The sequence below is a fragment of the Perna viridis genome, chromosome 15 (genome assembly GCF_037379345.1).
Source record: "Perna viridis isolate PV_CMFRI_1.1 ecotype Kerala chromosome 15, ASM3737934v1, whole genome shotgun sequence".
Classification (NCBI taxonomy): Eukaryota; Metazoa; Mollusca; class Bivalvia; order Mytilida; family Mytilidae; genus Perna; species Perna viridis.
In genome coordinates this window covers 25,676,637-25,691,076 of record NC_142459.1, presented here as the reverse complement: position 1 = coordinate 25,691,076, position 14,440 = coordinate 25,676,637, and the positions used below count along the sequence as shown (strand labels likewise).

At 33.5% G+C, this 14,440-nt stretch overlaps 2 protein-coding genes across 6 annotated transcripts in view; one reads left to right on the top strand and one right to left on the bottom strand.

Annotated features, from left to right (window-relative positions):
- Positions 1 to 453: 453 nt before the first annotated feature.
- On the bottom strand, positions 454 to 10,784 carry LOC148597610 (uncharacterized). 2 transcript variants are annotated; one of them, XM_088563748.1, is made up of 3 exons: positions 10,651 to 10,784; positions 3,633 to 4,052; positions 454 to 1,964 (listed from the first exon to the last, which is right to left on the bottom strand). In XM_088563748.1, exons 1-3 carry the CDS (start codon positions 10,709 to 10,711, stop codon positions 1,180 to 1,182), a joined length of 1,266 nt encoding a protein of 421 aa, XP_088419874.1. In that variant the 5' UTR covers positions 10,712 to 10,784; the 3' UTR covers positions 454 to 1,179. The 2 variants fall into 2 exon arrangements, with proteins under 2 accessions (XP_088419874.1, XP_088419875.1); XM_088563749.1 differs by lacking the exon at positions 10,651 to 10,784 and adding an exon at positions 4,820 to 4,979.
- A 1,184-nt stretch (positions 10,785 to 11,968) lies between these two features.
- Positions 11,969 to 14,440, top strand: part of LOC148597609 (MYCBP-associated protein-like) — a 43,623-nt gene continuing 41,151 nt past the window's right edge. For 2 of the 4 annotated variants that reach the window (XM_088563527.1, XM_088563529.1), the window contains exons 1-2: positions 11,970 to 12,165; positions 13,147 to 13,241. In XM_088563527.1, the coding sequence (XP_088419653.1) occupies positions 12,045 to 12,165; positions 13,147 to 13,241 (216 nt within the window). In that variant the 5' untranslated portion in view covers positions 11,970 to 12,044. Of the gene's footprint in view, positions 12,166 to 13,146; positions 13,242 to 14,440 lie in introns of all 4 variants that reach the window. The other 2 variants (XM_088563526.1, XM_088563528.1) reach the window with 2 other exon arrangements.

Below are 14,440 nucleotides of genomic sequence, written 5' to 3'. Positions count from 1 at the left end.
AGATATACACAACAAAGAACATAAAGTAACTAAAATCATACATACAAAGTAACAAAAGTAAATGAGCAACTGTGAAGGTGATTAACTTGTTGTAGGCGTCAATTCTGCTTTTAATGGTCGCCAATAGTACAATAGATGCATATGCATCTATTGTGCTACATGAATACCATATATCATGTTGTGTCTCTATATTGTAATGTTTTAGTATGTCATCTGATGGTTATTAATGTGCATGTAAGTGCCCCCTGAAGGACCATGATTTGATTGATAAAAATTAGAATTGAATTTGAATTTGCATAAAATCAATATACATGTATAGGTCGTTAAAGTCACGTAATGACTTTATATAAGCTTTAGTCGGTGTCAGTTTTGGTGTCAATATTAGATATACCCCGAGTTTTCCTGATTCAGTCTTGTTAGCGGTGAATCACCTTACACAAGAAGGAAACACTATTTAGTTACAGTATTTATTTATACAGAACTATATGTAAATTAGAATTCAGTTGACAAGATGTACTGTTAATTATACACAAAAAGTATTGACGCATTCAATTCAAGTATTATAAATACTAAAAATATTGCACAACCCAAAATCACATACGAGACAATAATGTTCAAAAAAGTGAACGTTTGATAAATATTGTATACCGACAAGTTTCAAGCTCAACGCAGCGGCAAAGGTTCATTTCCTCTCTTACTAACCGCTGCAGACAAACATTTCGAAATTCTCAGGCGTTATTTAAATCATATGTCGTTTGACAATCGGATAACGTCGCGTAAAATCATTCACTTTTCCCCGACTTTGGAAGATTCTTTGGATAAGCTTATGTCTTATTTCTGTTTAATGTATTTATAAAATCATCAAGCTCCATATCGATAGACCATTTTGTATGAACTGCGGGGTTTTTAGTCTTTGTTCATGCCAATAATGTACAAATGTTTTTGTATTACCCCAAGCCCACTTCCCGCCAGTACATGTAACGCATTAATTACCTGCAGCTAACACTCAAAGGTCTACACAAATTGGTATGATCACTTCTCTGTTATTTGATTCGTATACATGGGCGCCACTGGGGCATAATCCCACTATCAAACATGCAGCCCGACTAGTTTGTAAACACGATCAAAATACAATATTAAATTATACAAAAATAGTTCACCCAATTTAACCAATTATAATTACTTGCACATTTCAAAGTTAGCAGGTGAAGGGATTTTCCTACCTTCACCCTTGCCCCTTTTGAGACGAGGACTGCGCTTACATGCAGAAATAATTTTGTCAATTTCTTCCTCAGATTGTTTCATGTCAACCATTTTTATGTAGCCTTCATTTACTTTAGGAAGTCGTTCTTTTTCATGTTTTTTATCCGAAATTCTAAGCCTATCCTTCACCTTTTCGACAATTTTCTCATCCGGCATGACATAATCGTAGTCTTTTTCTACCGTTTCATAACTGTCCTCGTCATTAGAGGTCGTTACAGTAGCTTCCGATCTAAATAAATCTAGTATCACAAGAACGCCCGCGCTTAAATCCTTCACACGACATTTGTGGGTTCCTTCTATTCCCGAGTCATGTTTAAAAAAAAGTTCGCCAGTATTAGTTAAATATACTTTTAACGCTCCTTCAATATTTTCTTTAGCGAATTTTTGAAGAATTGTCCATCGTTTAGGCATGGCAATTTTTCTGTCAACAACGAAAGATTCTGGGTCACATGATCTAAGCTCAGAAGGGTCAAGGTCAACTATTCCCAGTTTTAAATGGCAGCGACTAGGTACGTGGCCATTCTCTGCTAGTGGTTTTATCTTAATCGTGACTGAATAACCCGGTTTAAGTCGTTTATTCAGGCAGCAGACGGCTGACGGGTTCTCCACTTGTAATTTTATAGAACGCCGGTCTTGATCCATGCAGTGAATGTTACTTCCGGTCACGTGATGGAAACTTCGGTGTTTTGTATCATCAGAATCTGAAACAATACATAACAAATGCTGCAACTTGTCTTGATAATTTCTCTTGATGATCCTTTTTGGTTTTAATATCGAAAGTAAAATTCTACATGTGTATAGTTATGTAAAATAGACATCTAATTCTAAATTATGTTGTAATATCAGAAATTCATCCTGATGTCGCCAGTGACACATATAGGCCAGAAGGGTTTAGGGGGCTGGCAATTCACTTTGTATGTTGGTATATAAAGGGACAATTGAAAGACAATACCCACTCCCTTCAATAATATTCCGTGACGAGATCAATATTGTTACACTTTTCTGACTCCGTTCCAGTGTCATGTATCCTCGTAGAGTTTCAGATGGTTTGAAAGGATGAGAATAGAACATGCAGACCCTATTGTGTATAATGTATAGTAAGCATAGTTTTGAATGATCGAATAGATATATATGTTATTGTAAGCAATCAACCCCTTATGTAGAGAGTTTCAATTCACCAGCAAAAATATTATCTACATTCAATACAATATATTACATGTATAGGCTGTCGACAAGCAACTCGTTTGTAAACAACTTAAAACACAATATTTACACAAGAAACTTTGTCAATAAATTTTCCATGATTTATATTTAAATTAAACTATAAATCTGATATCATTTATCTTACAGAATGTTTTAGATAATATTAATAATTGTAGACGACAATGGCTATGACAAGTAAAAAATACAGACACGAGATATAAACGATATACCTTTAGGCACCGACAATTTTTATCTTAATAGGACCTAGTATCTGAGGCGGAATCAGAATTATTTGCACCAGCGCTATTCGTATTTATATTTCAGCAGCAAAGTGAAGGAGATAATAAAGATTAATATTTTTTTTTTTTTTTTCAATGAAGGAGTAAATATTTTTTTCTACTAAATCTGGAATATTCTTTTCAAGAAGATCCCAGCCCCTCCCCCCACCCCCACACACCTCGCCAATAAAACGTACATTTTTTTCCTGTAGTGATTTTATGTTCTGTAACTTTATTGAAGTTTAATTGTTTGTTGTTTGGCTTTTGGTGGATGACTGTCTCACCTCCTATTTTCATATAATCATTTTTTTCAATTTGCAAATTTGTTTCAACGTATTTTTTTTCTGGTTTGACCTTAACCAAAATCAAAAATTCTTAATTTCCGATTAAGGATCCACAAGGGACAATTATTACATATATGACTGAAACAATAATAAAAGACACGTCAGATCGTACCTTGAAAGTACTGCACCGTATCAGGTTATAACGTACTATGATGCATTTGCTCTTCGTAGAAATACTTTGCATGTATACTTCTTTTCTTTTGCACAGCCGCTAAATTGGTTGAAATATGAATGTTTTGTCTGTCCCTTTTTTTTTCTTATTTCAAATGATATAGTCTGGTTGTACACCTATTTTTTAACCGACGCGACTATTGACTGTTTGCTATTACATTGTATCAATATCAAATAACACTTGTTTCTATATGAACGCACGGTCTGCAGGCCCCATTCTATTTTTTTACATTAGAATTGCAGTAGCGAGTCCAAAGGGTGTTTCGGAGGTCGGGATAGGCATTTGTTGTTGAAAAATATAGCACAAATTCTGAAACTTTTGCCAAAAATGAGGAAATAATAACATTGTACTTCATCAGCATTTTGAACTTACGAATGACTGCAACTAAATCCCCAAATTTGATGTACAGGAATAGCCAAATGTCTTCGTCTGCTTCTTTGTGTTTTTCCTCGCCCGGAAAGTTGAATGAAACATGTTGACGGCCGTCTTTGTTCAATGTTTTAATGTCAACTGCACAAAGACGTTTATGGACTTTCATCTCCTTCAGAACGTTAACGTCATGCGACAGAGTGTTGCGCATGCATTTGATTGTTTCAGGGTCACGTGAAATCGTTCCAACATAAGCATGCCCAGTTCCAGCAAGATCAAGCTTAAGTCTAGTGTAGTTCTGTATTGGTTGACACGAGAAAGCGACGCCATCAGAGAATCTGTGTGTCCACGACGCTTTAAACTTCTCCTTAGAAAGGTCTACATTCTCTCCACAGTGATGTGAAAACCGGTAATCCATTGTATCTGGAATAAAAAAAAAGTAACTTTTTTTTAAAAGCAAAACAATTAGAACGCAAACTAAAACCAGCCATTAACAAATGAACACAATTGCATACATTATCCATTGTAAATAGTCAGTTATATATGATTGTAAGGAACAGATGCAGATACAGAAGTGTATAAAACGGTTTGGATTTGAATATTTATACAAGTACAAGGGGGTCCATTTTGTCGAACTTCTGCACGTAATGAACAAACTTCTGAATCAACATTTTTGGTCTGCCATCGAAGTAATGAACTCGTATGGGTTTTGTTTTAATCTGCATGAATTATAATGCATTAGAACTATACTATGTGATAATGGACCACCGCGAGCAGGTGGAAAATTTACTGGATTAATTAAGTTTTTTTTAATGAAGTTTTTTTTCTAAATCACTTAAATGTCATACATTGTTGTATGTACGTATTGCAGACAATGCTTGCTTATGTACATTTTGTATACATTACAATTCAGAAGTGAGTTCATTAGATCAATTACACCCTAAAATAAGGCAACATTCTGTACTCAATACCATCCTCTTTGTTTCATTACTTTAATTAGCACGATAAGAAGTGTTTCAATTTTAATAAAATACCGATATATTTTAGAATATTTATCTAATATGACAAATTTCTGACGTCGACAAAACGTCATGTGTTTGCTGTGTTATACATTTTTGTATGATTCACACACACCCTTCACCAATAAACAAACTTTCAGCGAAAAGAAGAGAAGGAAAAAACAAGCTTACCAGTTTGTTAAACCCCTTCCACTAAGCCTAATGTATAAGTGAACATATCACAGTCCAAAATGTCTGCTTGAACCTAAAACAATCGCCTTTAAACCCCTGTAGTAGGCGTAATAATCGTAAAACTACGTAAGTAACCCGCTGCATGTTTACAACATATAATACAGAAAGAGATTTAAATGATTTATTATCGATTGGGAATCTACCCTGTTCTCTGTTCAAGTTATTTTAAGTTTTAAATTACGTGTGTTAGGAGTGTAATACAATGAATTTTATGAATTTGGAAAAAAAATATGTTTTGCATTCTTTCCTGTTTGTTAATATTCGATTTGCTTTACTGTTGAACATTGAATAGTCATAGCTTTATAAACCCCTAATTTTACTATGTTGTATATAAAAAATATTCCAAATTAATCATTATTGAGTCAATGTAAACAGACTTTAAGTTACATGCCCATGCAGGTAAAAGTACACCAGTAACTGTCATTATACATGATTTGGCTTTTGTATTAGTCATATCTAACTGGCCACTTTAATCACTTTACCCTTTGGCGAGTCCAGGAGTGGGTTCTGGTTTTTGGCCCCTTATTTTTTTGTACTTGTGTGCAAAATTCTAGCAAAAATGAGCAAATAATATCACATGTACACAGCCAAAAGTGCCACATATGATAATCATATGGTGCTCGATTCATATGATAATCATATGGTAATCATATGACAATCATATGATATTGAACAAATGATAGTCATATGATTATAAATCAATTTGAGATAAATGCTGTAATCTGATTGGTTAAAACTATTTTGTTATATCTCAATGGATAAAAAAATATTGACACCCCCCTATTCAGTTAAATGAAGAGCTACGTTTCTCATGTTTAAAGATAAAAATATGTTTTAAAATTAATTTATAAGAATTGCACTTCACGCAATAGACAATATGCACATGGAAAATTTATGTTATTTTTCAATAGACAATTTTTTATCATAGCCAATTCTTAAATCATATGATTCTCATATGGTAATTTAGGCTTACATGTAAGAGTAATCAAGGGAACCAAGGTTACAGCGGTAATCAAAAGTATGTAATCCAGGGACAAAGACCTGACATGGAAAACAGACATACACAACAAAGAACATAAAGTAACTAAAATCATACATACAAAGTAACAAAAGCAAATAAGCAACTCGGACTCCACTAAAAACTGGGAGCATGAACCAGGTGCACCGGTAGGGTAAGCGTTCTCTGCTTTTCTAGAAACACCCGCTGAGTTGCTCATGAAAAGTCAAGTCCGGGATAGATAAAGGGCTTAAAATACATGACAATAATATGTTTGTGAAAAACACATGATTATCATATGATAATCATGCGATAATCATATGTATACCGAAACATATGGTTATCATGGTGTTCGATTTATATGATAATCATATGATGCAAACCATATGATTCTCATGTGTGGCATATTTGCCTGTGTACTTCTCTCCTCAACCACCCTACCCCAACAGACACACGCGCGTTTTTTTCTCTACCCCTTTCAAAATTTTTGGATCCAATCTTGTTAAGAATTTCACAACCTTATTATGTTGTTCTAACTTCAGTACATATGAATATAGGCTGTTTCTGGGTCGTTAATTTTTAAAATGTCAGATTATGTAAGAATCAGGCAGTGGGTGAAACTTAGTATTGAATAGAAATAAACAATGTGAATATTTGTACCATCAAATTCAATATAATTTCATTGAAATGAACAGAAAATGGACATTGTACATTATATAACTGTTTTCAAATAGTGAAAGTATCCTTGAGTGGAATTGTACTATCAGACATGCATGTTTCTGATTTGTTTTTATCTTGCCTGATTCTTACAAAAACTTACACATGATATTTTAAATGCTCCACGTGTGAAACATATGAACTTATTCATCATCACACCATTCCGGGATTGATTAAAAAATGCATTTCAAATTTCGGATTTCTACTAAATTTTGCTTTTTCAATGACTCGTTCCTCAGAAATTCGCAAGTGTGAATTTGAACACTTACTATATCTCTAGGATTTCAACCTGTCTGTAAATAATTCTGAAGGAAGAAAGGGTTGCTTCTACATGTAACTAACGAACACAAAAAGTATGAAAAGAGGGAGAAGTTTTACTAATAGACTAATTCTAAACGAAAATGTCCAACAAGAAGAGGGTTCACATGTATAACTCCCGTACAAAGACCCCCCCCCCAATTTTTCACTTTTAAAAGCTATCACTTTCATCATAGTAAGATAATTAAAAAAATAAAACTTACATGTACCTATAGAGCTACACTCAGTTATCCTAATATTAAATTATTTGACAAATTTAACAAGTTTCCGGGAAAAGTCAAACTGTTATGCCCCAGGAAACATTTGTTCTTATTTTGACACAAAACATAACTATTTATTATGTATACAGCCTGTGAATGATTGTATTTTGGTGACATTTTTATTCGTTGCGGTTTTATATGCACCGATTTGACAATCATATTTGAAGGTTACATATCCTACTGTATATTGAGTTTCAGAACAGATCCAAATATATGAGATTTTGAAAAGGGGTTTCCGATCCGTCAGTGTAACTGTTATCTCTCTCTCTCTCGATCGATCGAAAGTTTATATACAAAACAGAAATATTTTTTTTTGAGATGTAGTCAGGGATGTCTTCCATTATGTGCTGTCATTACAGCCCTATATATACATGTGTACCGATCTGAAAACGTGCAGAGTACGGCGAAACCATAACTACATTGCTAATTGTGGATGGATGTTGGTGGTAAAATGGTTTTATGGAGAAAAGCGAAATTCATAGGTGATCACCTTCCTCCCTAGAAACCATTTAGAAAATCCCAAAAGTAATTCAAATTGAAAAACAGTATAAGAGATGCACAATGGCATATGTGAAGAAGAATGTATGAAAGTCAGCAATTTGAGAGGAGTTACAGATGAAAACAGGAGACGGCGAACGGAGAAATAGATGGACTGCATGATCTCTAAAATATACCTCCTGCTTTCCAAGAGGGATTATAAGAAGAATCCCAACAAACTCAGTTCATATAATTCATACCAATGCACAATTCTACATCTAACATGAAGAGGCAACTCTGTTAGATTCCGGATTGTAATCTCCCATTTTATTGCAAAACTGTTTATTTTGAGAAAAAATTGAAACAAAAATAGCAAACTTTAAGCTTCCCCAATCTGGTCCTGCCATATATTTCAGGGTCCTCTCCTGTCTAGTTACACTAAAATGACGACAAATTTTAAACCTTCAGTGTAAGATTACATATAATGACGAGTAACGCAGTCAGTAGGTAGCATGTGACGTTAGTTGGTCTCTTGTCATCGATTTTTAAATCTTTTGTGACTACTTTAATTTGTTTTTTGGTCCATAATCTCTGTGGATATATAGTCTCCTACGACTGAACTCGTGTAATCTGAGACCTACACTGTATTTATATATCGGTATTTGTAAGAGTCATGCGATGATTAAAACACAGTAAGACAAATAAACCAGTACCATTAACATCAAGGAAAATACTTGATTTAATTGGACCTCGCTACATGAAAACAAAACGAAGAAACTACTCTTTCAAAATGCAAAACTAGAAACTTTCTTCTTCCCAGTTATATCAGGTAAGAAGAAGCAAATTGCCATTCATAGCACAGAGAACCATTTTTGCAGTACACTTAAAAGTCGTCTGTCATTTCATGCACGAGTTTCAGTTTTAAATGACTTGCCCGATTTTGTACAGGACTTTATTTGAGCCTTAAAAAAGTGCATGTAAATATACTGTAAGTTGATCTGCGATGGGACATTCATCTCCGTGCCCGGGTAACGTGATTTACATAACATGACGTTAATAATTGGGTTAGCGTTTCCAAACGTATATCTTACTCATTCTTTCATGTCATATCTAAAACTTGTCAATATATAATTCTTTACCAGTAAAATGATATTAATTAAATAATACTATTGCTTCGAATGTTCATGTAATACGAGTCTTAATGATGTGATAATGTAGCCTTTCAAATAAGCTTACTCATATTGACTAGTGAACCAGTAGGATCTGGTGACTGATGGGGAAACTGATACAATGTTCGTGATGACCGATTATCTTAAATCTATCTGATTTCTAATCACTTCAAACATATACTGGTATGTTACGTTAATAGGAAGTTCATTCCAATCAGTACCGTTGAATTATGTGAACAGCTGACTACTAAAACAATTCTTTACCAGTACAATGTAATCATGAGTTCCGAAAACGACTACAGATTTAACGAGTGTGCGGAACTTTCAAGTTTTCAAGCATTCTTCTTGACATGAGTTTTATTAAATACAAATATTCTCAAGTACTCTGAGTTCCGAGAAATTCTTTCACAAAATTTTGCCGGATGAAATCTGCCGATAGAAGTTCATGTTCATTAGCTCATTAGCGGTAAAGAGAGCCAAGTGAAACTAATATTCTTTGATGAGGAATAAAATAGAAATGCTTTTGAGCAAATAAATGTCGTTATAAACTATAAACTGAACTAAACTAGTATTTCCCGACTTAAAGTTCAAATTCATCATATCTATATGTTACTTCCGTTTGTATATTAATTTAGGAATAGCTCAATTTAGCCTATCAGATACACTCCCTATGTGAGCCTGTATATATGTACTTATTCACTTCGGTAATTTTGAAAGTTGTTAAGGGGTGTCTGAGATTACCGAGAGGGTTTCTTTGCATGTACGATCCTTGCCTGATTTCTTTGTTCACTGATTATGGTATTTATTACTCAGAATCTGCAGCTCCAAACCAAAATCACAAACTTGTAGTCATCCGTTGTTCCTAAGCTCCGGTTAATAGAAATTACTGCTATTATGTGTGTATGTGTTTTGTGTGTATGTGTGTGTGTGTGTTCTTATCAAAAGCACAGTCCTGTGTTCGGCGCTCTGAAAAAAGGGTCAACGGTATATAAATCTGTTTAGTTGCATAAAACATGTATCTTAGGTTTATTCGGAATGCCTTTATCAATGTTATTAATAACTGATCATGATTCTAATAAAAACAATATTTGAACCGTTGATATTTGACAATGAATATTTTATCTTACATTTTAAACATATTTTGTTCGCTCAAAACAACATTTGCATGTTATTTGGCCCCCTCCTACATATAAATACAACCCCTCTTTAAATAAACAATCGTCCACATAGTACGGGCATGCATCGTTTCCTCTTAAGAATGGAATAATGAGATAGGCTTAAATAAAATGACGGGAGATACAATGAATATGTACATGTACCTTATATTCATAATTATATATGAAAAATACGTTATATTTACTACATGACTGTGTATAGTACAAATTGAATGTGAATAGTTTGGTATATATTCAATGACTGTACTTCTTGTATACAAGTTAACCAAGTATTATAAAACCTCCTACATGTTTGATTCTAATGCCGCTGATGAGAGTTACTTATTCCTGGTTTACAGTATATCGACATTCACAATTTTTGTATTTTATTACATTTAATCTACGCCTCATTAATTATAACATTGTATAATTAATTCTGCAGAAATTAAAAAATAATATGATTTTTCAATTTCATTGTTTTCAATTACCAATCATGATCTGACGATAGTTATTATGAATATTTATCGTTTTTCCCTTTTTACTTACAAATGCATCTCAAATCGGAACGCCCATATGCCATTTAAAAATTCCATCAGAAGAAATTTTTCTTTCAATAAAACATTTTCTCAAGGGAAAGAAAAAATGAAATAAGATTTGTAGTGAAATATGTATAACTTACTTTGATCGTTGGTCCATAGCATTTCTCCTTCTTTGCTCAGGGATGTTTCCATATCCGCCATTTTCGATTACTGTTTTAAAGCTATATAATACAACCTATTAAATTTCTTATACCTGGATGTTTATAGACAGAGTTTGTTGACAAGATTTATATTACTAGTATAAGTGGTGTAATGTAAATATGTCGTATGCTATACAAAGTAAAGGGCTTCATACACAGTTTCATGTGAAGTCCATTGCTACATAATATGAAGGGCTTCATACACAGTATAATACAAAGTCCCTGGCTACATAATGTAAAGGGCTTCATACGCAGTTTAATGTTAAGTCTCTGGCTACATATAATGTAAAGAGCTTCATACACAGTTTAATGTAAAGTCCATGGCTACATAATATAAAGGGCTTCATACACAATTTAATGTAAAGTCCCTGGCTACATAGAGTAAAGGGCTTCATACATTGGGTTTGCGTACATACATATTGCTTGGAGAATTTTGTTGTAATTTTATTGCATAAGATTTAGCCTTAAATACGGACAGACAGAATATAACACACACCATGTTTTTGTTTTTACATATAGGGTACATTGTATAATTAATGCATTTCTTGTCCTGTCCGGGCTTCAGTCCGGTAATGCTGGTATATATGTCTCATGTCATGCGTTGTGTATGTTTTGTATGCAGTTACATTCCCCTCGCTCCATATTCACCTACTCCAGCACTTGTAGTTGTCTGGCAAGTTTTTTTTCTCACTTGGTTGGGGTATGGAGGAACGGAATTCCAGTAATATAAAGTTAAGTTCCAGCCAAAAAGGTGGTGGGGTGGAAAATGTGTTTTTGATATTGCGCAAAAAATTGGCAAAAATGAGTAATGATGACCTGAAAACCTCCTTTCTTAATTTTTGGTCAGAAACTGATGATAATGATATTTCTCCTATTATATAGTTTGGCAACTGGAGAATCCTATCACAAATAAGTTCGGGAATCATCTTTAAGTTCCTTAAGGAGTTATAACCGTGTCCCTGCTTATTCCGAACTCTTCCGTAACATTTTAGCCGGAACAAAAATACATACTGACAGGTAAACTTGGAATTAGAAAGCACCGTTACTTTTCGTCAAATTACCGCGGGAATCTGACTAAGTGAAAGTAGATAGTTGCGAGTGTATTGACTGCCTGTTACGCATGGGTATCGCCTGTATATCATGACCGAGTCGCTAGATATAATCACATTATTAGTATTACCACAATAATCTTTATTTGCTTTACTTTTTTAATCCTGTGGTTGTGCACTTTCAGTGCACTGTGACTCATGACGTGGACAATCGACGTCAAGACTCCCGGTAACGTCGATGGAGACGTGGTCGTGGATCGTTCTACGTACTTTTATATTTGAACTATGGATTTAAAAAAGAAATCTTCCACTAAGAAAGGATCTGCAAAAGGAAGACTTGCAGGAAGATTGAAAAAGGCTGTAAAAAATTCTCAGAATGAAGTTCAGCAGATGGAATCAACTGCCAGTAAGTTTCAGCCACGAGTTCCCACTTGACATTGAATTCAATATTCAATATGAATGACCCAAGATTTGTCTCCGAAATAACCTTTTGTGGTCTATGAAACAAAGTAATTTTCAATTGTGAGGTCACTAGAGTCTTTCATGATCAGTGGAGGAGATTTCAGTAAGAAAACTAGGGAAATATATTTATAAACTGGGGTACCCTTAATTATGGTGATCTCAATCATTAGATGATTGAAACTTGCTAATTTTTATATTTTTCGTTTGAATCAATTCCAACTTAGAAAATTAAATCATTTATATATGTGAACAACTTTTTAAAAAATCAATGACAAAAAAATCAAAACAAACAAAAAAACTATCAAACAAAATATCCATTCTGAACTGCAATAAGGCAGATTTTTAACTGTCAGGGTGATACTGTTTTTCCTTCATTTTTTTAAAATATCTGTAAATAAGAAATAATCCCAAATTAGCTTATTTGTCCATTGTGAACTTTTTCTATAATTCATTAATTGTTAAATACTGCATATCCATTATTTCTATTGAATTTTTCTAAGATAAATGTTTTTAAGGGAAAATATATTTGATATCTTAATTAGTCAAATCCTCAAAAAATTTTCATTTTTTGTTAATCTGGCCTTCCATAGTTTTTTCGTATGACACATGATGTCTTTGTCCCTTGATTACATTCTTTTGATTTTCGATAGAATCTGGGTTCCCTTGATTACTCTTCATTAGGTTCAGTACATTGTATGATGTATTATCTCTTGACTTCAAAGCTGCCAATTATAGTCTGTATAATTTCAGGACTTTCAAAAGTTTCAGGAGTAACTGGCTATAAATCCCAAAGTGATAAACTGACTCCTTCTGTGTGTATTTCAATGTAAAATTTGATACAAAAATTCGGCTGTAACACATGTGAGTGGAAATTGCCTTCTACATGTATATGTCTCCTACTTTTGCTATAAATGTGTATTTTTAGGTAAGTGGATGCAGATAAAAGAGGAGGAGGAACCGAAACCTGCGAAGGTGGAAGATTTCCGTCGTTTCTCCATTGATGTAAATTTGCTCAAAGATGTATGTAATATAACCCATAGATAGAAACATACGTAGAAAAACCTTCCCTTGATATATCAGGGCTCTTTTCATTCGGACTAGAAGGAGTCCATATGTGACCCAAATGTCCATGTCAATGTCCATGTCAGCTTTTGCCAACAATGTTGTTAGTTGTTATCAATTTTGCAAAAAAATCTTCTATAAAGAAAACCTCACTTAAAGGTCTAAAAAAAATTTCTTGTTGTTTCATGACCCTAAAATTTTGTACCTATTCTAAACTTTGATAAGATCTATTAAAATCTGAATATATATGTCTTCAAAACAAATATTTTGCAGAAAAAATGTTTAGCCTACAATTTCAGGGGTTTATCTGGGTATTCTGGGAAATGCCTTATTCAGGCAAAAATTACAAATTTGCCATTTTGGAGTCAAAATTAGGGAAGCAAAGTCAAAATTTTGTGCAGATATAATTTTGCAGAATGCTAGAATAATCCATGGTTTTGACTGTAGCTTTTTAGCTCACCTGACAATAAGGTAGTTTGAGCTATTGTCATAATTTTGCTTTCAGTGTCGTCATGTCATTGTCTGTTTACTATTTCAGACATCTCCTATGAAACTACTGGACAGATTTTACCAAAACTTTGCTTTAATGTTCCTTAGGAAATCTTTAGAAATCCTTGATCTGGCAAAAAACATTGCTGCTGTTTACTTAAAATACAACATGTAGACCATTGGGGTCAAATTGCAGAAATTTGCAAATAACTCAAGAACATTTGGACTAAGCTGAAAATGGACAGGAAGTAAAATTGTTCTGCATGATGGAATGTACCTATGCTGAAATTTTCAGAAAGATGCTTTATCAGATGAATGAGTTATGGGTCTTGAAATAATTTTTTTCCTGAATTTTACATTTCCAAAACTTAGCATGAATATTTATAGAACATCTTAAACATCTGTGCATGGGGATTTTTTATCTTGCGGAAAACATTGCAGCTGGTGTTACTAAAAATAGACCATGGGGTCAAATAGAAGGTTTTTCAAACAACTAAAAACAGTTGAGTTTAGCTGAAACCTTGATTAGTATGTTGAGACAGACCTGTACTTAATTTTTTTTTTATAAAGATCTGTTGACTGATGTTGGAGTTATTGCCCTTGAATAGTAAAAAAATCACTGTGATTGATTAATTTATAATTTGAAAACAGGCTGCATAGAAAACTAA

Bases quoted from the DNA above. Each gene is read 5' to 3' on its own strand.
- LOC148597610 (XM_088563748.1), bottom strand. From the start codon at position 10,711: ATGGCGGATATGGAAACATCCCTGAGCAAAGAAGGAGAAATGCTATGG. The intron at 4,053-10,650 runs GTAAGTTATACA...TTTTTATTCCAG, and splicing joins GCTATGGACCAACGATCAAA to ATACAATGGATTACCGGTTT. The intron at 1,965-3,632 runs GTAAGTTCAAAA...GTATTGTTTCAG, and splicing joins GGATTTAGTTGCAGTCATTC to ATTCTGATGATACAAAACAC.